General features: G+C 38.1%; 2 protein-coding genes across 3 annotated transcripts in view; one reads left to right on the forward strand and one right to left on the reverse strand.

Moving 5' to 3' along the window:
• Positions 1-25783, forward strand: part of LOC126203909 (RISC-loading complex subunit tarbp2-like) — a 96374-nt gene extending 70591 nt beyond the window's left edge. For both annotated transcript variants that reach the window (XM_049938298.1, XM_049938297.1), the window contains 2 exons: positions 4182-4331; positions 24394-25783. In XM_049938298.1, the coding sequence (XP_049794255.1) occupies positions 4296-4331; positions 24394-25509 (1152 nt within the window). In that variant the 5' untranslated portion in view covers positions 4182-4295 and the 3' untranslated portion in view covers positions 25510-25783. The remainder of the gene's footprint in view (positions 1-4181; positions 4332-24393) is intronic.
• Positions 21799-27253, reverse strand: part of LOC126203913 (ribonuclease P protein subunit p29) — a 155734-nt gene continuing 150279 nt past the window's right edge. Inside the window, exon 6 of the mRNA XM_049938302.1 lies at positions 21799-22247. The gene's annotated coding sequence lies outside the window, so the exon portion shown is untranslated. The remainder of the gene's footprint in view (positions 22248-27253) is intronic.

Consider the following 27253-nt stretch of genomic DNA (forward strand, 5'->3'; position numbering starts at 1 on the left):
TTTCTTGATGTTCTTAAAACTTTTCTTCCTATGGTTCTTGACATGTCTGAATACTTTTGTTCTGTCTCCATGGCATCAAAGGTATTGCATACAGCTAGTCTGAAGCAGTCTGATTTGCAATGTGTCTGGAAGGCTTGACTGTAATCCAGTCTCCTGGTCTAGATCTGATATTACTACTAAAGACTGCAGCACAAGAAACTGCAACGTTTTGTTGTGTCACTGCCAAATCACCTCGGAATTTGAAGATCAGCTGCTTTTTTTGTTTGTTTTTTTGTTTTTAGTATTGCGTAGCAGTAGTGAGAAACTCATCTGCAGAAATGATATGCAACATAATGCTGTTATTCCTGATGATGATCCTGCTTTCTGCTGCAATTTGCTGAGTTGTTCCCTGGTGACAGTCAACTTACTCAGTTCAAAAGCATTCTTTAAATAAAAACTACAAAGTGACTTCTAAAATGAATTTTTAGAGGAAATAACAAAAAACTATGTTTATTAAGTGAAAATTGTGTTGTGTAGTTCTAATGTGTCATATCTTTTAACCTTAATTTCATTGAAGTAGTTTATTCTTCTTATGAAAGAAAATGAAAATTATTCATACAAGATAATTTTGTTTTTGAAATACCTCCTGAATGTTAATTGGTCAAGATTTTGTGACAAGTGCAATTGTTTAATGCCACAGAAACAGAAGTTATGCTAGTTCATAGCTCCTACACAATCAAAATAAATGATAACTTGATTAAATTATACTGAACTAATAGATATGTGAAATAACTGAAATTCCACAAAACTAAAAGTGTCTAGATTTATCAATATTATCATAAAACTAAATATTTTAACTTACATTCAATGATGTTAAGATGTATTTTCTCACTATGATATGTATTATATACTAGGTACAGGTATGCCAATAAAGCTGTAGCCCTAAATGTATTAAACTAATATTTCTAAAACTATTAAACTGTTAACTACAGCTTCAGATTGAGATGATCTATATTTGGGGTTTTTGAACAGAGAGAAAATTGCAGCCCATTAGGAAGTAGATGTACAGATATTATTTTAATAAAAAATTTTATTCTGTCTGTCTTATTTTCAAACATGCAATAAATTTTATATTGATAAAATCAGATTGCAAATGGACAAGTAGAAACTTCGAAAAAATTCTTATGTGGTGATAGATCATTGTATTTTTTTTTTCTTTTATTGGTCCTGTTGTCTACATAGCAGCTTATGCATAAGACATTGGACAAGTAAAGTTATAAATATACAGGCTGAAAGTCATTACAAGGCATACATATTTAAGGTTACAATAATACACTTTACACGTAAGTATTTATATAACACATTTCATAAATTTAAATATTGTTCAATGGAGTAAAAGCAGTGATGCTGTAAATATGACTTAAGAGATTTTCCAAATGTATTGACCTCAGTGATAGCTTTTATGTCTTCAGGAAGTTTGTTATAAAGCTTAACTCCCATGTGAAAAGTACCTTTAAGTCTCATGAGAGAGAACCTTAGAAATGTATATAATGAACCCTCTCCAGAAACTCTCCTCTTCAGCTTAGTTTTCCACAAGACTGTAACTTACTGTGACTTACTGTAACTTACTTGAGGCTACACAGACTCTGTAGTCTCTTCTGCTGCAACTGTTTTCAACAACAGGCAAAATGCCTGTTGTTGAAAACAGTTGCAGCAGAAGAGACTACAGAGTCTGTGTAGCCTCAAGGGAATCAGATAAAATTGCATCATCCATCATTTGCAATTGCATCATCCATCATTTGCCGCTCTAGAGAAACTGAATAATGATGTGAAAGAGTTTCTAAAATATTCTGATAGTTTGGAGGGAAGAACAAGAGTTTCAAAATTTTTATGGTAGGATAGTATCTTGGTAACATAAGGGCAAGGAGTTCAGAACAACAGTTTATGACAAGAGGTCTTAGGTTTCTAGCAATTATGCACCTTTTCCTGTCACTGACAAAGCGTGAATAAACAGGCTTGAACATTGTATGGACAACCATCAAAAGTGAAGAAGAATAAACCAATTCCAGTGTTAAAAATGCAGATAGTCTTTGTGTCACTTGCTGAATGGGTAAAGTGTTTGACATTTACAAAAAATACGTTTATGGAATGTAAATAGAATGGCTGTAGATTAAGAGACTTCATACAGAATATATGAGAACATATCCAATGGTAATGAATCTCAAGTAAGCTCTACCCCAGGGGTGACACTGTAGATGGGAAAAATGTAGATTTTGGTAGACATAATATGGGTCATTCTGTATTAAGTGTAGGAGAGCCTATGGCTTTGTATCCAGAAGGATAACTAATTAGAGGCAAAGCTAAGAAACCTCTAGAAATTTCTTCCTTATACCTAAATTTAACATCAGATGATGGAGTTAAGGAGAATAAGATATACAGGGTGATTCAAAAAGAATACCACAACTTTAGGAATTTAAAACTCTGCAACGACAAAAGGCAGAGCTAAGCACTATCTGTCGGCGAATTAAGGGAGCTATAAAGTTTCATTTAGTTGTACATTTGTTCGCTTGAGGCGCTGTTGACTAGGCGTCAGCGTCAGTTGATGCTAAGATGGCGACCGCTCAACAGAAAGCTTTTTGTGTTATTGAGTACGGCAGAAGTGAATCGACGACAGTTGTTCAGCGTGCATTTCGAACGAAGTATGGTGTTAAACCTCCTGATAGGTGGTGTATTAAACGTTGGTATAAACAGTTTACAGAGAATGGGTGTTTATGCAAAGGGAAAAGTTCTGGACGGCCGAGAACGAGTGATGAAAATGTAGCACGCACCCAGCAAGCATTTGTTCGCAGCCCAGGAAAATCGACTCGCAGAGCTAGCAGAGAGCTGCAAATTCCACAATCAACTTTATGGAGAGTCCTATGAAAACTACCTGAACGTCAACTACCCGAGGCGATGGATCGGCCGCCAGGCAGCCTGTGACACAGCACTTCATCACTGGCCTCCAAGAAGCCCTGATCTTACCCCCTGCGATTTTTTTTTATGGGGGTATGTTAAGGATATGGTGTTTCGGCCACCTCTCCCAGCCACCATTGATGATTTGAAACGAGAAATAACAGCAGCTATCCAAACTGTTACGCCTGATATGCTACAGAGAGTGTGGAACGAGTTGGAGTATCGGGTTGATATTGCTCGTGTGTCTGGAGGGGGCCATATTGAACATCTCGGAACTTGTTTTTGAGTGAAAAAAAACCTTTTTAAATACTCTTTGTAATGATGTATAACAGAAGGTTATATTTATGTTTCTTTCATTAAATACACATTTTTAAAGTTGTGGTATTCTTTTTGAATCACCCTGTATATCACTGAAGATAAAGATGCCAGTGTCTCCAGTGCTTGGTTACTAAGGAAATGCTGGGGTTTTGTGAATATTTGGTCGTGGTGTCAATTTAATGTATATCCTGCTAATGAAATAGTATAATGCAGAAATGGTCCAGTTTTTCTGAAAATCCTAATGTCTCTGCTATAAGAGACAGAACTTTTTTATTCAAAAGCAACCCCTGTAAGGCAAATTATATCATAATTGTAATTTTCTGCTGTTAATTATATTCCTAAAAAATATAATCAGTTTATCTTTTCATGTAAGCCATTTGTATTATTTGCAGTAAGCAAATAATAGTAGATATAAGCATTTTCTTTGAAAGTAACCCAGTGTGTTGTCTAACTATAGATAAATTTCTGGTGAAATAAACTGTCACAAATTAATTTTGTAAAACATGACTATCTTAAAAATCTGTAAAGCAAAACAATTGTGCTGGTTGACATTTTACTGCACAGCAAATACCAACATAATGAAAACGAAAGTTTGTTGATTTCAATTCATCCTTGTGCCAGTAAGAGAGCATTGTACATTTCCCAAGAAGCTGGCTATGATTGCAAGTATCTAAGAGCAGTAGTAGGTACAATCTGAGGACAGGAAGAAGAAGAAGGAAACAAACATCTTAATAATGAAATAACTTGAGTGTTGATGTATAGTTGAAAGTTAGTCTGAATAGATACATTCAATACCCTATTACTAGCACTTACTGGAAAGTCGGCTCAAAATAAACAAATTTTTTAAAACACTAGTAGCTAATCTGTCATTTTTGTTTTGCTATGTGATATAAAATTTGGTATAGTTTTTGACATTTTCTTCCAATTTTCAGCTGTTGCTGGAAGAGTTAGAAGCTATGTAGCAGTTGAAAATCTTAGCAAGAACCTGAAGAGGTATCCAACAAGAACAGCCTTTTCAAAGATTTGCTGTCATTATTGGTAAAAACATGGCCTCCGGATATGGTGTTTCATCCATAGGCAGGGTGAGTTGAATTTCAGCCTTCAATAAGATGCAAAAGGTGTCACTTTAATGTGCTACAGCCACACTCTAAGTCTGGTATTTGCAAAGAAGAAGAGAAGCTACTTTTATGATAAAACTTACAGTAATTAAATTTACATTGTGTGTGTGTGTGTGTGTGTGTGTGTGTGTGTGTGTGTGTGTGTGTGTGTGTGTGTGTGTGTGTGTCATTGTTATGTCTCTGTTAAGGATTTTAAGGTAAAATATAAGTATGGGTTTTCTTTTTTTCTTCTCATGGCATTACAACTCTGCCTGGGTCTTAGCCTCTTCAACAAGTTTCTTCCAGTCTGCCCCCCTCCAGCACAGTTTTCCACCGTCCTCCGATTCTGAGAGATTTTATATCTTCTTACATATTGTCAATCCACTGCTTTCATGGCTTTCCTTTCTGTCTTCTTCCAGTAGGCCTCCTTTCAAAAATCTTTTTAGTTATTCTTCCAGTATCGATCCTAAGTACATGACCAAGCAGGTTGTTCTCCTACCTGTTCTTTATCTTACAGCGTTAGCTCCTTGAGTGAGGAGTTTCAACTCATTATTCATTTTAGATCTCCAGAAACTGTTGTTATCCTGAACTGCCTCATAGGTCTCGTGCAGAATGCTTGTTGTAATGCGTTTGCGATTCTCAAAGTGAAGAGTCAGTATAGAGGCTGGCTATCTAGCAGCTTCACCCATTTACCTGTGAATGGTGTTAAGCTCTCGTTCTGTAATTTTAGAGAGATCTGACTGTGATCCTAATGAATGGCAATTGCGCTATGGGGCTGAGAGTCAGCCATGGTTGCTCAGAAAAATTAAATTGTAGCCTATCTATACTTGGCTTAAATGTAATTATTTACAAGAAAATTAACAATAAGACCTGGTCAGGTTCTTCGGGAATAAAAGATGACATCCTTTAAGTTGATTTATTCAACTTCCAACAACACGCCTAACAGTATCATATCTGTAAGGGGCAATCATTAAGTTTCCTTTTGAGGGTGTTACTACACAGTACATATGCAAGGTATGGAAAATCCAGAATGGAATAATTACAACATAATGAAGAGGACAGTTGCGCACACGCGCGCCCACACACACACACACACACACAATGGAGATTTTAGCAAAATAGCAACTTGGAAATCCCCAATTACAAATACCTCATTTAGATAAAAAGATGACACTAAACATGAAAGCTTGACCAAACTTTTGTGGCTTTGCTACAACTTTCAACAGGATAACACTCTAACTTATTCACATACTGAAAGATTACAGAAACTTTGACTTGTATTGATGAAGGTTATTGATATCCAAGCCTATTTATTATTATTCGTACCACAATGTCAAGGTATAATTATGAAACACAAAAATATCAAACGAATTAGATTCAAGAGACAGTACATTGTAAACAAAATGCTGAAAAGTTGTAGCATAAACATTGGTTTTAAATCAGTCAATCAGTGACCAGAAACCACCGTAATAAGAGATCAGTTAATGTTAGAATGTTTCCCACCAAAATGCTATTACTAAACAAGACATTAAATACAACAGTAAATTAAGACATGATAAACATTTTAATGAAAATGTCTGCTATAAGAGAGACAGAGAAGTAAATGAAAAACTCATTTGTATTATTAGTGCCTTGCATTCTTTAAACACTGCACTTTTAGCTTACTCTTCCTGCACTCACTAACACTCAAAGTTCTTGTCATACTGTAAGTTCCATTCCATTATTCTCAAATCAAAAAAAAAAAAAAAAAAATGTGTTATGCCACTTATCAGCTCTCATCCTCTAATTTTAGGAGATCTGACTGTGACCCTAATGGTTGGTAGACCCCGAGAGACTTGTTTCAACAACATTCGTACAGAAAAACCAAACTGTAGCCTAACGGTACTTGGCAACTGTAATTATTTACAATGAAGTCAGCCGTGAGACCTGGCCAGGTTGTTTTGAAATAAAAGATGATGTCCTGTAACTTAATTTATTCATGTTCCAGCAACAAGCCCAATTGAAGAACACACATTCCTTTGATACTGACAAATTCTGAAGTTCATCCACTTCAAACAAGCTATGGACTATTCAGCATTCGTATCCTCAGTTCATACAGATAACTGGCAGAAGTATAGAGGACTATTGGCCTCTCTTGTGGGGTGCAAGCGGAGCTCTCCTTAATATTGCCTTATCGTTCAAGTTGTCTTCATATTTATTACTGTAGCGATCATCTACTTTTGTTACGCGTTATTTCTGTGGCTATTTCTCTGTTATGTTTCTTAAGAATGTTGAAAAGAAAGAATACTGAAAAGCCCATTTTTCATGAGAAGTGGGAGATTAAGTAATTTTTCTAAACAATTCCGATGATACACCTCACTGTTTTAAATGTAAGAAGTGCTTAAGTCAAAACAAAAGTAATAATCTTTCTTGACATTTATCATTGCTCTCGTGGGGAATGATGCCATTTTGTCGATAACTTAAAAAGAAAGTAGTGTTTGCCTGAACCATCATATCTTAGAGAAAAGTGTTTCACTGCATCCCATGTTGTACACTTATAACTAGCTAAAACTTAGAAATCCATCAGCAAAGGATAATCTGCAATAGAAATAGCAGCAAAAGCATTTGTTTTTGATGATGCTGCTGTTCATTTTAAAACAGTTACTTTGCCATGTAACACTGTGAATTCATTATATGGTACGTAGCGTAACATTGGAACAACAATTTAATTGCAATTCATTATATGGTACATAACGTAACATTGGAACAACAATTTAATTGCAACTGTTGGCATTATTATTATTATTATTATTATTATTATTATTATTATTAATATATATATTTTGTGCGGATGAGAATACTGATCGAACAGATCGTAGTCAACTGTTAATTTTTTTCACACAATAAAGGACGACTTAACTGCACTTGAAGAGTCACTCACTTTAGTTCCAATGCTCAAAACAACAGTTTCAGTTATTTTAATGCAGTTAAAAAATGTGTGGACACAGCTGGTGGCTTTGAAAAATTCTCTGCATTTCTCACTGAAGGTGCACAAGCTGTGGTCAGTAGCAAAAATGGTTTCGTTGGTGTATTCAAGAAACCAAACTTTTGAAATAGCCTGCCAACCAGCAGAGCACGCACTGCAGCTACTGAGCACACCTATCAGCAGGTTTAGACAACTTCTTCCATCATGCATTAGGCTTTCTCTCAGCCTGTTGCAGCTACACCTGTTCCTTCCATCATTCTGCAGGTCTTCTAATGCCTCTTTTACCTAGTGGAGTATATTGCCAAAAATGTAATGGTAATCTCGATTTGTCCATTTGTAACAGATGGGATATCCACTGTTAATATCGAAAATATTTAATTCCTTCCTGATATCTGTATTTCTTTTGTAGTCTAGCTTGGTGTATCCTGCTATGTACCTGAGGAATTTCATTTCATTGGCTTGTAATCTTATTTTATCTTTCTTTTTCATTACCCAAGATTCACTTTCTTATAGTAATGTTGGTATTGACATAACTTTATAAAATTTTTATGTATATTTCTGTTCTTACTTTACATTGGAGGGCTCTTCTGATAATGCCATTTAAGAAGTTAAATTTCTCAATTATGTCTTTTTTTAATCTATATCTCCGCTGTACAACAGCATGGTTCCTAGAAACTTGACTCTATCTACTTGCTCTATAATGTTGTTGTCTATAATTATTTTCGCTCTTAGGAAAATGGCAGTTTGTTGTCTAAGCCTATACCAATACACATTGTATAGGTAGTTCAAAATATTTATGTTAATACAAGAATCCAAATAATTGGGGACAATGAAGAAACAACAAAGGTTATTAGTTATGATGTAATCTTTTTTGGTTGAAATCATATATATAGTTCTTCAGTTTCACTCTCCATTGCCAAATAATGTTGTCAATATATATATACACTCCTGGAAATGGAAAACAGAACACATTGACACCGGTGTGTCAGACCCACCATACTTCCTCCGGACACTGCGAGAGGGCTGTACAAGCAATGATCACACGCACGGCACAGCGGACACACCAGGAACCGCGGTGTTGGCCGTCGAATGGCGCTAGCTGCGCAGCATTTGTGCACCGCCGCCGTCAGTGTCAGCCAGTTTGCCGTGGCATACGGAGCTCCATCGCAGTCTTTAACACTGGTAGCATGCCGCAACAGCGTGGACGTGAACCGTATGTGCAGTTGACGGACTTTGAGCGAGGGCGTATAGTGGGCATGCGGGAGGCCGGGTGGACGTACCGCCGAATTGCTCAACACGTGGGGCGTGAGGTCTCCACAGTACATCGATGTTGTCGCCAGTGGTCGGCGGAAGGTGCACGTGCCCGTCGACCTGGGACCGGACCGCAGCGACGCACGGATGCACGCCAAGACCGTAGGATCCTACGCAGTGCCGTAGGGGACCGCACCGCCACTTCCCAGCAAATTAGGGACACTGTTGCTCCTGGGGTATCGGCGAGGACCATTCGCAACCGTCTCCATGAAGCTGGGCTACGGTCCCGCACACCGTTAGGCCGTCTTCCGCTCACGCCCCAACATCGTGCAGCCCGCCTCCAGTGGTGTCGCGACAGGCGTGAATGGAGGGACGAATGGAGACGTGTCGTCTTCAGCGATGAGAGTCGCTTCTGCCTTGGTGCCAATGATGGTCGTATGCGTGTTTGGCGCCGTGCAGGTGAGCGCCACAATCAGGACTGCATACGACCGAGGCACACAGGGCCAACACCCGGCATCATGGTGTGGGGAGCGATCTCCTACACTGGCCGTACACCACTGGTGATCGTCGAGGGGACACTGAATAGTGCACGGTACATCCAAACCGTCATCGAACCCATCGTTCTACCATTCCTAGACCGGCAAGGGAACTTGCTGTTCCAACAGGACAATGCACGTCCGCATGTATCCCGTGCCACCCAACGTGCTCTAGAAGGTGTAAGTCAACTACCCTGGCCAGCAAGATCTCCGTATCTGTCCCCCATTGAGCATGTTTGGGACTGGATGAAGCGTCGTCTCACGCGGTCTGCACGTCCAGCACGAACGCTGGTCCAACTGAGGCGCCAGGTGGAAATGGCATGGCAAGCCGTTCCACAGGACTACATCCAGCATCTCTACGATCGTCTCCATGGGAGAATAGCAGCCTGCATTGCTGCGAAAGGTGGATGTACACTGTACTAGTGCCGACATTGTGCATGCTCTGTTGCCTGTGTCTATGTGCCTGTGGTTCTGTCAGTGTGATCATGTGATGTATCTGACCCCAGGAATATGTCAATAAAGTTTCCCCTTCCTGGGACAATGAATTCACGGTGTTCTTATTTCAATTTCCAGGAGTATATATATATATATATATATATATATATATATATATATATAGTGCAGAGGGGCTGCAACCTTGTCGAACTCCTAAATTAATAACCTTTGTAGTTTCTTCATTATTCCCAATTATTTGGATTCTTGTATTAACATAGATCTTTTGAACTACCTGTACAATGTTTATTGGTATAGGTTTAGACAACAAATTGCCATTTTCCTCGTGTCACTCGTAGAATTAGAAAGCGAACCACAGCTGCTGAAGTAAGCCCTGTACAGCCAGCTCGTTGGATTGGTGCAATGAAGGAGCTTGGAGAAGTGTGTGTGTGTGTGTGTGTGTGTGTGTGTGTGTGTGTGTCACAGAGACATTTTAAATGGTTAGCCAAGCATACAGGGAGAACTGTATGAGTCGCACACAGTGCAATGAGTGGTTTAAATGTTTTCAACAGGGCAGAATGTTGGTCTCTGTCAATTCAAAGTCTGGACATCCTTCCTCATCAACAGATGATGGCCATGCGGATAGCGTTCATGCTGTGATTTGCGAAAATTGTTGTTTAACTGTTCAGGAAGTTGCTGAGGAGTGGATCATGCCATCTAATTTTGAGTGAGAAACTTGAGATGCATCAAGTCAGTGCAAAATTCGTACTGCATTTGCTGACTGGAGATCAGAAATGTGCAAGGAACTGCTTGCCGCTGTTAATGACAGTGGCTATGATGCTGAACGAAGATGCAGTAGTTGTAGTGGGTGGGCAAAGTGTCACCTTGTCCAAAAAAAAAGCACATGAATCGGACAAAGATCAAGGTTATGTTGGTTGTGTTCTTTCACTACAAAGACATTCATCGTGGATTTGTGTCAGTTGGTAAACAAGGAAGTCTACCAGAGAATCCTAGTGCGCATGAGGACTGCTGTGCGCAGGAGGCAGCCTGAATTGTGGGAAAACCAGAGTTGGATGTCACATCATGACAATGCGCCAGCTCATGTGTCGCTCCTTGTCTGCAGCTATCTAGCAAAACACCACATTCCCATTGTCCCCCATCCACCATATTCTTTGGACCTAGACTACAGACTTTCTTCTGTTTCCCAAACTGAAAAACACATTGAAAGGATGTCATTTCCAAGCCATAGAGGAGATGTGACAATAAACTTGTGCGCCATCCCACAAAATGTATTCCAGGAGGAATTTCAAAACCAGAAGAAATGGTGGGAATGACGTATTGTCAGTAGAGGAGCTGTTTTGAAGGGGCAGTGCTTAAAATGTCGTGCAATAAACAATAAAGCAGGTCCAGCAAAAGTTCAGTTTCTCTTTGAACACACCTCGTATCTCATTAATGTAAGTATAAGAGTTAGAGACAAATAACTAAATAAAGTTCCTGCATGTCTTTTGGCATTTGCGTTTAGTGTGTTGATATCATAGAGCTTACGATACATGATGACTGACAGTCATCCGGCATGGCTGTGTCGGGGCTGTGACATCACCGCACAAGTTGAGTTGGAGGGGGAAGCACTTGCTGGTGGGGAATGGCTCGTGAGTTATGTTTTGCTAGGCCTGGGCTAGGCAATAGTTTGAGGTTGTCTGATGAATGCTAGTCAGTCAATACACAGAGCGAAATTAGATCTTGTACAGAGTAAAGACATTTCAATTGCTAGAATTTCAGTGGTAAATTACTGTAGCATTCATAATAAAACTTACTGAATTTACTGTCCTCGAGGAAAGTTGTCGTACTCAAATTATTCTTGGAAGTGAAAGCTGGCAGAAACCCAAAGTAGAAAGCTTGAAAGTATTTAGCAGGGCATGGAACTCATATTGGAAAAACAGAGTAGATGCTATAGGAGGGATCTGTTACATGCAATCAACAAAAATACTATGTACAATATTGCAGCGCCTGTGTTGTTAAAAGAAATAGGATGCAGTGTTCCTTTGAACATGCATGTATGTATGCCTGTGTTAAGGCACTGCAGTGTCATATTTAGCCATCGATATGAGGCAGCAATTTTAAATTGAAATGTCCCCCCTCCCTCCCCATATGGGAATTACAGGAAGTGTAAGAGTGAGGTTGTGATGCACGACTGTCGATATATGGAAGTTAGGGTGTGGCCATAAGTCATGCATGGATAGCAAAAGTGGTTAAGATGACACTTTGCTTACAGTGTGTAATCCAGATTTGAGACCCAATCTGACACAAATTTTCATATTCATTCCATTATACAGCCGATGGTTGTCCATATTAACAACTGTGAATACATTTCATGTAAAAAATATCATCTCTATTTAGATCAAAATTGAGTGCAAGTGAAGTCATCTGGATGCAGGTAATAGGCCTAGGTTCAAGTTAACGATTGGATGTTTTTACCAGCCACCAAATTCTGTTGTGACAGTTTTAAAAATCATCCACAGAAAGTCTATGCTTGATAGTGTGGAAACACCCAGAGAATGCAGTATTAGTTGTAGGCAATTTTAACCTACCGATTACAGACAGAAGTCTAAGGGTTCAGTGCAAGTGGTGCAGTCAGTCTGGGGAAGCAGTTTTGAACGCAGTTTTCCAAAACCTGTCTAGCACATAAAGTTCAACAGGCCACACAGTGCAAATATTTAAGACTACCAGGTTCAATCAAGCCTGACCTGATACAGTGTCAGTATAGAAGAAGGGATTAGTGATCATTTCATCATAGTGATGGTGGTTACTAAAGTTAATAAATCAGCAAGAATGCTAGGAGAGTATTTTTGCTAGAAAGAGCAGATAAGCAGTTGTTCGCATCCCACTTAGACAATGAATGAATATCATTTAATTCCAATATGATTGATGCAGAGGAATTATGAGCACTATTTAAATTGATTGTAATTAGTGCTGTGGAGAAGTATGTGCTGGACAGAGAAGACCTACAAAATTCAGAAAATGCTTAGGAAGCATAGACACTTGCACCCCCGATTCTAAAAATAAATGCATAAATGACAAAAGTGAAGGTGGTAGAAATTTGTAGTCCTATAAATAGGATCAGTGCGTGAAGCATACATGAACTTCCACAATCTTATACCTTAGCAAAATGGTCTTGCTGAGAACCTGAGAAAATTCAGGCATAAGGAAATTCAGTAAGTGGGTCAAAAGTTTGTATCCATTAATTCATTGACTACTCTGGTAGGGCAACAGAAGACAGCAAAAGGAAAACTGAAATTTTAAATTTTGTGTTTTAGAAACCATTTGCATAGGGGGATTGTACAAACAAATTGGCTTTTGACCTGCTTAGAGTCTTGTGTGAAGGACATACTAATAGGCATCTCTGATCTACAAAAGCAACTGAGAGTTGAACAAATGTCATCAGGTCGTGATGGAATCCCAGTTCTGTACTACAGAGAGTACTATACAGCATAGGTCCCTTACATAGCTTGCATTTATTAGACTCTGTCTCTGATTGCAAGGTCCCAAGTGACTGGAAAAAAGTGCAGGTGACTCTTGTGTATAAGAAGGGTAAAAGAACAGATCTGCAAATTTACAGACCAATGTCATTAACGTCTGTTTACTGCAGAATTCTTGAACATATTCCGAGTTTGAATATAATAAATTACTTCGAGACAGAGGCACTTCTGTCCACAAATTAGCATTGAGTTATAAAACAACACTCATGCGAAGCTCAGCTTTTCTTTTTCTCATACGATATCCTGAGAGCCACTGGTAAAGGGCAACAGGGAGATTCCGTATTCTTAGATTTCTGGAAAGCATTTGGCAGAGTGCCCAGCTGAAGACTTAATGAAGGTCCAAGCTTATGAATTAAGTTCACAGATACACAAGTGGCTTGATAGGGAGTACTGCTTTAATATTTGGGCACGCTGTCAGATTTGTTACCATTAGGTTTGGTCAACAAGCAAAAAATGAGTATTAGGGAGATGCTTTGTCAACTCAAAAATGGAATCCCTGGAGGCAAGAGGACATTATTTTCATGAAATGCTATTGAGAAAATTGAGTGAACTGACATTTGAAGCTGACTGCTGATCGATTTTGCTGCCACCAATGTACATGTCATTTAAGGACCAAGAAGATAAGAGAGAAATTAGGACTTGTATGGAAGTGTGTTCCCTCCATGAACCATGGACCTTGCCGTTGGTGGGGAGGCTTGCGTGCCTCAGCGATACAGATGGCCATACCGTAGGTGCAACCACAACGGAGGAGTATCTGTTGAGAGGCCAGACAAACATGTGGTTCCTGAAGAGAGGCAGCAGCCTTTTCAGTAGTTGCAGGGGCAACAGTCTGGATGATTGACTGATCTGGCCTTGTAACATTAACCAAAACGGCCTTGCTGTGCTGGTACTGCGAACGGCTGAAAGCAAGGGGAAACTACAGCCGTAATTTTTCCCGAGGACATGCAGCTTTACTGTATGATTAAATGATGGTGTCCTCTTTGGTAAAATATTCTGGAGGTAAAATAGTCCCCCATTCGGATCTCCGGGCGGGGACTACTCAAGAGGACGTCGTTATCAGGAGAAAGAAAACTGGCGTTCTACGGATCGGAGCGTGGAATGTCAGATCCCTTAATCGGGCAGGTAGGTTAGAAAATTTAAAAAGGGGAATGGATAGGTTAAAGTTAGATATAGTGGAAATTAGTGAAGTTCGGTGGTAGGAGGAACAAGACTTTTGGTCAGGTGAATACAGGGTTATAAATACAAAATCAAATAGGGGTAATGCAGGAGTAGGTTTAATAATGAATAAAAAAATAGGAGTGCGGGTTAGCTACTACAAACAGCATAGTGAACGCATTATTGTGGCCAAGATAGACACAAAGCCCATGCCTACTACAGTAGTAAAAGTTTATATGCCAACTAGCTCTGCAGATGATGAAGAAATAGATGAAATGTATGACGAGATAAAAGAAATTATTCAGGTAGTGAAGGGAGACGAAAATTAATAGTCATGGGTGACTGGAATTCGTCGGTAGGAAAAGGGAGAGAAGGAAACATAGTAGGTGAATATGGATTGGGGGGAAGAAATGAAAGAGGAAGCCGCCTTGTAGAATTTTGCGCAGAGCATGACTTAATCATAGCTATCACTTGGTTCAAGAATCATAAAAGAAGGTTGTATACCTGGAAGAATCCTGGAGATACTAAAAGGTATCAGATAGATTATATAATGGTAAGACAGAGATTTAGGAACCAGGTTTTAAATTGTAAGACATTTCCAGGGGCAGATGTGGATTCTGACCACAATCTATTGGTTATGAACTGCAGATTGAAACTGAAGAAATTGCAAAAAGGTGGGAATTTAAGGAGATGGGACCTGGATAAACTGAAAGAACCAGAGGTTGTAGAGTGTTTCAGGGAGAGCATAAGGGAACAATTGACAGGAATGGGGGAAAGAAATACAGTAGAAGAAGAATGGGTAGCTTTGAGGGATGAAGTAGTGAAGGCAGCAGAGGATCAAGTAGCTAAAAAGATGAGGGCTAGTAGAAATCCTTGGGTAACAGAAGAAATATTGAATTTAATTGATGAAAGGAGAAAATATAAAAATGCAGTAAATGAAGCAGGCAAAAAGGAATACAAACGTCTCAAAAATGAGATTGACAGGAAGTGCAAAATGGCTAAGCAGGGATGGCTAGAGGACAAATGTAAGGATTTAGAGGCTTGTCTCACTAGGGGTAAGATAGATACTGCCTACAGGAAAATTAAAGAGACCTTTGGAGAGAAGAGAACCACTTGTATGAATATCAAGAGCTCAGATGGCAACCCAGTTCTAAGCAAAGAAGGGAAGGCAGAAAGGTGGAAGGAGTATATAGAGGGTTTATACAAGGGCGATGTACTTGAGGACAATATTATGGAAAGGGAAGAGGATGTAGATGAAGACGAAATGGGAGATAAGATACTGCGTGAAGAGTTTGACAGAGCACTGAAAGACCTGAGTCGAAACAAGGCCCCGGGAGTAGACAACATTCCATTAGAACTACTGATGGCCTTGGGAGAGCCAGTCATGACAAAACTCTACCATCTGGTGAGCAAAATGTATGAGACAGGCAAAATACCCTCAGACTTCAAGAAGAATATAATAATTCCAATCCCAAAGAAAGCAGGTGTTGACAGATGTGAAAATTACCGAACTATCAATTTAATAAGTCATGGCTGCAAAATACTAACGCGAATTCTTTACAGACGAATGGAAAAACTGGTAGAAGCGGACCTCGGGGAAGCATTTGTAAACTTAGAGAAAGCTTTTGACAATGTTAACTGGAATACTCTCTTTCAAATTCTGAAGGTGGCAGGGGTAAAATACAGGGAGCGAAAGGCTATTTACAATTTGTACAGAAACCAGATGGCAATTATAAGAGTCGAGGGGCATGAAAGGGAAGCAGTGGTTGGGAAGGGAGTGAGACAGGGTTGTAGCCTCTCCCCGATGTTGTTCAATCTGTATATTGAGCAAGCAGTAAAGGAAACAAAAGAAAAATTTGGAGTAGGTATTAAAATTCATGGAGAAGAAGTAAAAACTTTGAGGTTCGCCGATGACATTGTAATTCTGTCAGAGACAGCAAAGGACTTGGAAGAGAAGTTGAACGGAATGGACAGTGTCTTGAAAGGAGGATATAAGATGAACATCAACAACAGCAAAACGAAGAAGAGAAATTTGTTAACATCGAGTATAGATTTAAGCGTCAGGAAGTAGTTTCTGAAAGTATTTGTATGGAGTGTAGCCATGTACTGAAGTGAAACATGGACGAAAAATAGTTTGGACAGGAAGAGAATAGAAGCTTTGGAAATGTGGTGCTACAGAAGAATGCTGAAGATTAGATGGGTAGATCACATAACTAATGGGGAGGTGTTGATTAGAATTGGGGAGATGAGGAGTTTGTGGCACAACTTGATGAGAAGAAGAGACCGGTTGGTAGGACATGTTCTGAGGCATCAAGGGATCACCAATTTAGCATTGGAGGGCAGCGTGGAGGGTAAAAATCGTAGAGGGAGACCAAGAGATGAATACACTAAGCAGATTCAGAAGGATGTAGGTTGCAGTAGGTACTGGGAGATGAAGAAACTTGCACAGGATAGGGTAGCATGGAGAGCTGCATCAAACCAGTCTCAGGACTGAAGACCACAACAACAACATTGTACCAAATTTTCCTGTTGATGAAGACAAACTGTTTGATGAATTTTCATGTGCACAGAACTTCATAAAAAGTGAAGGAGGAGATAAAGAAAGTGTTAGTGCAACATGGTGTAAAATATTTGCTTATTTCAAAAGTAAAAACATTAACATGAAAAACATGATTGATTTGGTGGAGTTTTGTCTGGCAGTTCCTGGGTCAAATGCTACTGTGGAACGTGTGTTTTCGTTAGTGAAATCTTTGTGGTCAGATGGAAAAAACAGAATGAACGTTGAAAGAGTGAGGGCCTAGCTCATTGTCAAAACACACTTTAATGGTGTATCATGTACTGACTTTTATGATACAGTTTCAAACAAATATCCCATGTTTTTCTCTAATTTATTTTAAATGTCCCCTTTTTCAATGAAAATGAAATGGACACCCTAACTTAAATGTAATTTTTAATGCCATTCCTTGTCATATAATTTTAATAATAATATTAACTTCATTTGCTCTCATTTTTCTCCCTACAATTCTTTATCTGCTTGAAATCTTTATTCATGTGTTTTTCATTAATTTTATGTATTAATTTAGATTTAATTTCTTTTGTTTTATCACCCTGATTTTCATCCACATTATTGTATTCATTATATCTATTTCTCATTTTACTTAAGTTTCGTTTTACTTATAAAGCAATCTTTCGTTTACATTTTCATCTGAATTATTTTTGCCCATAGTGCAGTAGATATTTATGTTATATTTTAAATAATTGTATGATGATTACCATGGAAAAAATTGCACATCTGGTAATAAAAATAAATTTTTCACACCACTGCACAGATATAAATAGATTATTTCATCTTTTGTTTTTTAACTGATAGATCAGAATTTTCAAATAATTGAATATTTTAACAGATAAATATAATTAAATTCATATTAACAAAAATTCCAGTTGGAAAAAATGTGAAGAAAAAATGAAACAATGAAAAAGTTCATACAATGATTAAAATGTTGACAAAGAAATAGAAATAAAAAATGCATTGAAACTAATTAATTGAATAAAAATAATTCTCAGAGTAATTTCGATAAAGATTTAAAAAAAGTCAGTGCACCTGACAAGATACCAACACGTAACATCCTGCATGTGATGCTGTTGTTCTATTCATTATACCACACAACCATACTTTCTAAAGCAACTTTTTTAATGCTATTGAGTCGCACCAAATTTTGAATTTTTTTCCCTCAATTATTCGCAGATGAGGGCCCATCAGGATGAATGGCTGCAGTGTGCGATAACTGGGATCTTAACCTACATCACCATATAGATAATTTCAGAAAGTTGATCGCATTGCTGGGGACCTCTCCTTGTTAATATTTTTAGAGCTACACCCAATATAAGTTAAAGAGAAGTATTCCCACGTTTAGAGGATCACTCAGAGTTCAAAGGCTAATGAAACTCAAACAGGAACACAAAAAATTCATTGATTTATATAAAAAAAAATGTATTAAAAGATCACTTTCTGCTGCTCAAGTAGTGTTCGTGATTATGAAATACTGTTGAAGCTTTTTACAGAATTTGTCCTTGGTTTCAAGAAACATTGTGGGTGATATGTTTGAGAAATGACCAAATTTTGAAGAAATGCTAAACTATGCTGCCCTCGCTTGACTTGAGTGTGCAAGCCAACACACTGTTTCCGTAAGAGCCACTCCCTTGGAATGTGACTTTTGGGTTATGCTATGTATTGGTTGATGTAGTCTCAATTGCATTTGTTATGTCTGTAAAGACACAGTCAATCTACGAGATGGCATGGATCAGATTAGTAATAATGGTAAATTATATTACGAAAAAGTCAAGAAAGGAATCCAGTGCAAATGTTGTAAAACTTCTAGGAGAAAGAAATACTTCAAAAGTGGATGGGTAAGTGTTTCATAATATTTAGCTCACATGTAACCAAACAAGAAGCTCCAGCTGGAAAAATAGGAAACTTCAATTTAGAAAAAAGTGTAAGTATTGTACAAAGGGCGTTCAAAACGTTTTGCACAGTTGTTTCTGATTTTTATTTTTTTGCAGGAGGAGAATGAAATTTTTTGTGATCATACTTGGAACATTTAGCTACACCTTGAGCGTATTCAATGTTGCCTCCATCAGCTGTGACACGTCTTTTCATGATGTAAATGCGATTTGGTAAAATTTTGGGGATTTACTTTTACACCATTGCTTGACACAGGAAATCAGGTCTTGCTCACTATGAAATGTTTTACCACACAGGTGGGACTTCAGATGACCAAAGAGGTAAAAATCAGATGGAGCCAAGTCCGGACTGGAGGGAGGATGAGGAACTATTTTCCAACCAATTTTCTCCTGAGTCATAAGGGCTGTACGGGGTTTGACATTGTCATGGTATAGTCTGATGAGCTGATCCTGAAGCTGTGGTCTGTGGGTCTTGATGACACTGACGTGTCCAATGACAAACAGTAACAGTCCCGGTTAACTGTGGAGCCAGCTTCTAAAAAGTCAATGAAAATGACTTTGTCCAGTAGAGAGAAATCACCTTCTTTAAACCTCTGCAACCACCACTCGATACTGCTGCGATCCACTGTGTCCTTCCCGTAAACAGGGAGCAACTTCCTGTGAATCAGTGTGGCAGAGTCATCGCCGGTCTTGAAGAGGAACTCCATCACCGACCATTGTTGCAATGTGACGTCTACTTCACGGTCCATTATGGTTCACCTGTAAATAAAAGAAAATACTTTTATACATCAACTTAGAGCTAAATATTCAAAGTATGTTCATAAAAAAAATTTCATTCTCCTCCTACAAAAAATAAAAAAGTTAGAGACGACTGTGCAAAACTTTTTGAACGCTCTTTGTAGATGGAAGATCAGTGCTAGTACATACCCAAAATGTAAACAGTAAGAAGTTTGTGTTTGACATTGAAGAAGATAGCACTACCGTGTTAAAAATAACATGTAAAAATGAATTCTCAAAACTAACACAAAATATACAAAGCAAAAATATTCGGAGACAGCTTTGTGTCGAAATCTGCTAAAGAGGAGACAAGTGTGTCCATTGTTGTTAAGCCTGGGATGCAGTTTGGAAATGTGATCAATAGTATAGAAAAAGAATGTGCCAATTCTACTGAAAGTGGCTGTGTTGATTTGGAGGTCAGTCCTGTGTGAATAGTGAATTAGATTAACAAATCAAAGTTAAAACACTTCTGTTTGGAGTTTACAAACTTATTGTCTTATTTAAACTGGTTGTAACTTGACAGGTAGCAGGTTGCACAGCACCCGCCACCTCTACACCAATCAGTGTGTAGCCCTGTCAGCTACTGCATTGCAACTTCCACTGCACTTTGCTGCCTAAAACATTGTGCCAGCCAGTCGTCATTGAGCCATTTTAGTGAGAGATTTGGTGACTTTGTTGCCTTACCATGTTTAATGAAAGTAGTCAAAATAGGGGCAAATGGAGGCTGCATACTCCTAAGAGGCTTTTAGAAAGTACTGGACATGACATTATTATAGGCAGTCAGTTGTGTGAATTCATGTATTGTTTGAGGCAATACTTTGAGAGGGGGGGGGAGGGTGTTAAAGGAGCATCTCTTGTTCTGTTAGATGAAGTGGTGGAGTGAACTACAGCTGCCCTATAAAACAGTGAATGATCAGTGATAAGAGTCGGCAAGGAGTAAACTTACAGGTTACAAACTGGCTACCAACTTTTCATCCTGTATTCCACAATAAACGGTGATGTCAGGCAGAATTTTAGCCATTCAAATGAAGAACGCACATTTGAAAGTTGGTGCGTTGAATTTAGAATATAACATGTTAGTAATCATCATAAAACACATCCTAGGGTACCACATTAGCTCTGCATTCTTAGCTAAATTTGAAACATTTTTGCGTAAATGAAAAACAGAAAGACTGTATAAGGTAATGGTTATATGTGCTGATTTCAACACAGATGTAAGGGCTTAGGATAAATTTGCTTTGCTATTAAAGAATGTGATAGCCACAAATGGTCTAAGTGTGACTTACAAGAGTAACACCAACTTATCCATTGTGTATTGATAATATGGTAATTATAGTGCGAAAGAAAAGTTTCATGTAGATTTAGGAGTATCACCATTTTTGTATTATTATCCTAAACCCTTGCCCCCAGACACCAGGAAGAGCACTCAAGACAGCGCATCAAACAAATTTATTGACATCTTATTCCTGCCTTGGGGTGCCACTAACCACCAACACCTCGCCTACCCCCAGGGAACCCACTTGTCAACCCCTTATCCTACTTGTGCACTGCCTTACTGACTTTTTCCATCTGCCAATCCCCAAAAACCATATGATAGTCACAATATATGGTACAGTACCATTAACTCTCGAACACTGATTTCCTACAAAATTGTTATCCACGACAATCATAACTGCCAAACAGTCTCAAATATACATTTATTCATGTAGATACACATTGAAATTTAAGGAAAACAATTTTTGTTGAATGACTATATTACTGTTAAAATTGTTTAAAGACCAAATGTAGATTGCAACTCATGCTGTAGTGCATGAAAATACACAATATATCATGGACATGCACGAGTTTTAATATAATTACCTTTAGGATCTAGGTTTCCATAGCAATTCATCTGAGACAATGGTCTCATGATACGGTCCACGCTAGTATACCAAAGATAACGCTTTTGTGTTAGTATATTTCAGTAAAAGCAATGGAAATTGTGAAGCACATCAAAGCACATTTTTCTGCATGAGGTGGCTAATATTCTCCACAAGCTCTTGTTACAAAGATTGTTATCCATCCATCAAAAATCTATGGTTTAAACATACTTGTAACTAAACATTTTTACATACAGTAAAGAAAAGAAAAGAAAAAAAGTGACACGGGTTCCCCATAGCTGTTTTATTATGTACTTTTTGCAGAATAATTCTGTACTTACATGTAATTTTGTGTCTAGTGCCACAAAAGAGAGAAATTCATTTCTAATGAAGAAACAATTTTTTTCAGATGAAAAGATTACAATTTTTCTGAAGGCTTCACAATGTACAAATATGTTTCATGTATACTTGAATGAAATGTTTTTTGCCGTACACACATGTTAAGTTTGGTGATATATTATGCAGAATCCGGACTAAAGTACCAGTTGTGAAGCCTTTGAAAACGAGGCTGTTCTACTCAACAGTGTGTTATGGCACTGGTGGGTCAATTCTGTTCTTGGCCACAGTTTGGCAGTGGCCATTCATTAGGGTGGACAGCTAGTTGGTGATCATGCCCACATAAAAAAGACTGTGCAGAAATTGCAGCAGAGCAGGTGTATAAAAGACTGCTTTAACAGGTGGCCCTGCATCTGCTGGGAAAATAAGACGTGCTGGGTGGATGCTTCTTAGCCCATGCCATCTGGATCCAACATCCTCAACACCAGCTTCTTTGAATTTCACAGATGTGGATGGTCTGTGCAACAATCTTTCTTCTTGTAATTCTGCTGGCCTCAATTGCTGCAAGCTCTGTGTCCCACATCCACGTCCATCTGTTCAAAAGCGTAGTCGTCAGTCTTGTGTGCATGCCTGTCAATGACTTTTTTGGTTCAGTTGTTTATTTTACTGGCTAATTTCTTTCTTGAATTATTCATATATTTAAATAATAAATGAAATAGTCTCTATTTTTTCAAAGAAGTGGAAGCATAATGGCCAGAGTGTGGAAGTTCAAGCATTATAATCATTGAAACAGGCAGGCCAAAAGTCACTATAAATAGCTAAAATAGGTGAAAGCTTACATTATGCCCTTTCATATACTTGATAACATTATTCAATCAATTATACAATCAACATATGTATGTTGACATCAAGTTGTATTAAATTTTTAAAGCAATGTTGAAGTTTCAAACGAAATGCTAATTGTACTTGACAGAAAAATAAAAATTACAGTGCCTCATCGGCTTACTGGTTGTACTTGACAGCCAAATAATTTTTCAGATTTTCTGGAGTAATGTTGAGTCTCCCACCAAATAATTTTTCGTCTGAGAAATTTACCTCTCAACATAATTGAAGCAAATCGGAAACACTGAACTGTTGTAACGTCTATTTCTACTGCAATAGACTTGTCACCACGTTGAATTTTTGAAATGTTCTTAGTTATCAAGATCAGGATTTTTTTGAAAACATAGTTCTACACTTTTCTCTAACTAAAGGACCCCATTTCCCTGGCACAGTCTCTAATATTTACACTGCATAATCCACAATTTTCACTGACTTCATTGGAGGATGTCTTGTTTCTTGAAGCTGGCAGACCATTTATGACAGAAAAAAACTCTGTCACATGGAAGTGAAGTAATTTCTCACTTCCAGATATTAAAAATATTTCTTTACTGCTACATTTGAAGATGCTTCATCCTCCAGAGTGATTACTACCTTGGTTATGCTCAGGTAATTTGAAATATGGTAAACTACTGCTGAAATCCATGCCCCCCATCTAGTTATAAGAGGCTGAGGGGGCAGAGGTATATTTGTTGCAATGTCTTTAAATGCCTGAATACTTAATGAGCTTCTTAGTATTGGAAATCAGTTTGTTGATATCCGGAAACAAGTCTTCTCTCTTTTGAAGCCCTATGAAAAACTCGGAGGCCATGTGAAACAGTATTTGGATATAGTACTGTTGAAGTTCTCACAGCCCCATTTTGCACGTGGTGCAGTGTCTAAGATGAAAAGTAATCTATTGTTGTTTTGAATTTCTTCAAGCCACAGAAACTGCAATGAATTTGCAAATAACTGTGCAACAGTAGCATCAAAGATTTTTTTCTCCGGACACTGTTATAAACAGGAGTGCTTTTTGATTCACTTTCTGAAGGATGTAATGGTCTACCAATGACATTGACAATAAAACAACCTGTAGGTTCAGGTGACTGGTCAGTTAAAATTCAGAACCTTTTATTTTTTTAATTCATCTTCAATGATTTTCATTGCTTCATCACAAGTCAAACGCAAATTGTGATTTTTTGACTCAATGTTGCAGCTGCCATTGGAATTAAAGAAATCTTGTTCCCAATGGCTTTCGAAAGTGCGTTTTTGTATTTGGTTGTATTTTCTGGTTCACTAACTACACATATTTTGCACTGAAATATTTTACTGTCAGTAAAAAAGAAGTCTTTCTTGTTTACAGCATAAAGGATCACTTAATTTCAGCATGGTGCTAGCTGCCTTGCATGATATCAGACTGAAAACTGAAAGAAAGAAAAATGTAGAACAATAATGAAACTGTTTTAGCTCCAGCACTTATTGCTTTTGAAGGAGGTATAATCTGATAAGAAGCCAAGTTAAGGCTGTTACCTACTTCTACCTCTTTTTATGACACTCATTTTTAATAATAAACAAAATAATAATAATAAAGCAATACAACACATTTATATTTATTTATATTAAAAAAGAAGAAAACAGAAAACAGCAGTGTTTCGAACACAAAGATGTAAATCTTACAGATACTTGTTAAAATTGAGGGTAAATCTAACACATTTAAAAAGACATTCTGTCAAAGTTATCGTCTCTGATGATGATTGTTGCAGTTATTTTAAGTATTTATTTCATGAACAGTTCCACAAAAGTTCCACTATACTTAAATTATTTTAAGTCAGACAGTGGAGTAACTGAACTATGTACTACAAATAAAATGTTTTGTTACAGGGCAGAAGTTGGAGTAATAATAAACATGCAGTAGATCTGCAGTGTCAGAATACTGATACTAAAGATCCTTTTGGCCTTACGATGGAGCCTTGGAGGCGTTACCAGGACAGCACTGGTGGCTCAAATACACCAGTAAATACTCATTTCAAATATGAAAATGATGATGAAGTTAAGGGCGAAGAAAATGTGGCTTGTCAGCAGGCTCAAGCGACAAAAAATGTGATGGATATCCTGTCCGGAACTTGTTGCTATCTTACAGACCCAGATAATATGTCCGTTTCTACATGTGATGACGCTGCAGATGAGATTTTTCCTTCATTTAGTGATCCTTATAATTTTTCCATTTCAATGACTGCAAAAGGTCACAGACAAGCGGGATCACTTGCTTCAACTTCCACATACTTTGTGAAAAATAAAAAGCCAAGTGCACACTTCCTGACAGACAGTCCTATAGACAAACTGGAAGAAGTATCCAAGCACAAAAAGTTGCCACCCCCATCATATTCTCTGGTTTCAAGAAAAGTAACTGCAAAAGGTTTTGTTGCAGTTTGTGAATTCTTGGATTATGTTGAAACAGGGCATGGTAATTCACAGAATGAAGCAAGGGAAGAGGCAGCTATCAAAATGCTTAAAAATTTACATCTAGATGATGATTCCCTCTCTGAATATGATTATGGTATTGCACATTCATTTCAACATAATGTTGTTAAGGAGGAGGATCAGAAAGGTTTGCAGGATGGGACACCCAATAAATATAAAGCACCGTATCTTCAGGGAAGTAATTTGAATCTTGGAGGGTTTGAGCACTGCCAGAGAGACCAGCTCCAGCAGGAGTCTGACAGAGGCTCACGCTATCCACTTCCAGAATTTTCTCTGAAACCGACAGGTAACAAACAATATGTATGGCTTGTGCAGTCAATCGCATCAAAAATGAACTTTGAAGTTAAATATGAAATTCTACCGCATCGTACAAGCAACGCTTTAACCCAGTGTGTGGTCCACCTCTGTAAAGATCCCCCTATAGTGTGCTATGGATCCGCTAAATCTGAAAATAAGGCAAAATCTTCTGCAGCTCGGTGTGCATTTGAATACCTAAAGATAGTATATCAAAAGTAAGAAGTGCATTATAAAATAAACAATGTGTATTAGATTCTGTGATACTAACTTTTCTACCTGGGAATCAGTTTGTCTGTGATTGATAGTAAATGATGGTCTTTAAATTGCACAAAAAATTATGCTGTTTGAAGTTGAGGCAGTGTTTTTTATGGCAGTTTCAAGACAAACTTGCTTTGAACATGCCAGAGTACCTGATTTCACAGTGCAAGTGTATTATATTGTGAGAGTGTATGTATTTTTGTAATTGTTATTCAAATAAAGTGCTGTTTTTGTACATGCTTTATGTATTATTATTTTTTGTAATTTTATTATGCTTTAGTGTACTGTTCATATTTACCAGTGACATGATTTCCTAGTAATTTCCTTTAAGAAAAGGAATACCAGATCTCGTAAAATTTGAATTTCAAGCAGTAACTAGAAAAGTAAATCTAAAAGTGTTGGGTAACACTTATGGAAACAGTCCATGAAATTCTCATATAATCTGCAGCAGTGTTAACCAGCTCATGTGGATAAGGTTTTGAAACTTAGGTAAGTATGCTACCATTTCCCTCTCTCTGACCTAGCCCCCCTGCTAATACTTGCCACATCTGTAGCATGCGGGCACTTTGGGGAGCTCATTATTGATTTACTGGGTACGGGTTACCAGTTTGGCAATATCGGGTTTCCTGAAATGGGGACTGGTGAGTGCCGCCAGTCCTCTGTAACCATATGCCCTGGGCATGCTTTAACTACCATCGTGCAGTGCAGTGGTGGAACATTGTTTGTCAGGAGGTTTGGGAATTGTGGCTTAACCACTCGTATCAAGAGTATGATACAAACCTATGTGGTTTTTTAAAATAATCTCAAGATGTGCTATGTGGTGATACAGTTGAGACACAGTAGTCATTAGCAGGCAACCTCTAGGGAACCTGCCACAACTCAGTTGTAAAAGACTGGCAAGCAGGGCTCTGTCTGGATGGACCTTCATATCCCTCGCTGCTTGTAGGAATGCCACAGCATAAAAATTACACAAAATCACTCCCAACACAATAGGTGTACTGCCTGGGAGTGTTCACACACTTTCTCTTCCAAAAGACTGAGTGAGGTTAATCCTCCTGATGATCTGATTGTATTTAGAAACAGGGCTCAAGAGGTCATAAATCCGAATCTGTTTCTAGTGAGGAAGGAAGGGATTTATGAAAATGTGACCCCTTTCTGTATTAAAGGCTTGGAAGGGCTTGCTGGTTGAAATTAAAAAATCAAAGCAGATGGAACTTTTAAGGAACTCTAAGCAACTGAGTGAATATGGTATAGTTTTTAAAATTCACAGCTCTAACTCCAGCGAGAGTGTGATCACATGCTGAGATATTATGAACATGGATATCTCAGAATTGAAACTAGTTTGGGTGTCATGGGGAGTAGTCAATGTTGGTACAAAGAATGCGTAGTAATAATGGGGAGATAGAGGAGACCGCCAGTTTCATAATGACCTTCAGTTTGCCATGACTACCAGAGTGCATCATGGCAGGGTTCTGCAGACTTGGAGGTTGAACTTTACATACCTAACACTGTGAGGTGATAAAAATTCTAGCAATTTGGCCTAACAACATAGCGTCAGATGTTAAGCGACTTGCAGGAAATATGGGAAGGCAACTTGCTGCCAATCTCCAGCAATATGCATCAACTGCTCTGGGAGCCATGTAGTGTGGAATTGAGATTGCCCAATGTTCGATAAAGAATATAAGGCAATAAAACTGCCCATTTT

This window comes from Schistocerca nitens, chromosome 9, assembly GCF_023898315.1.
Source record: "Schistocerca nitens isolate TAMUIC-IGC-003100 chromosome 9, iqSchNite1.1, whole genome shotgun sequence".
NCBI classification, from domain to species: domain Eukaryota; kingdom Metazoa; phylum Arthropoda; class Insecta; order Orthoptera; family Acrididae; genus Schistocerca; species Schistocerca nitens.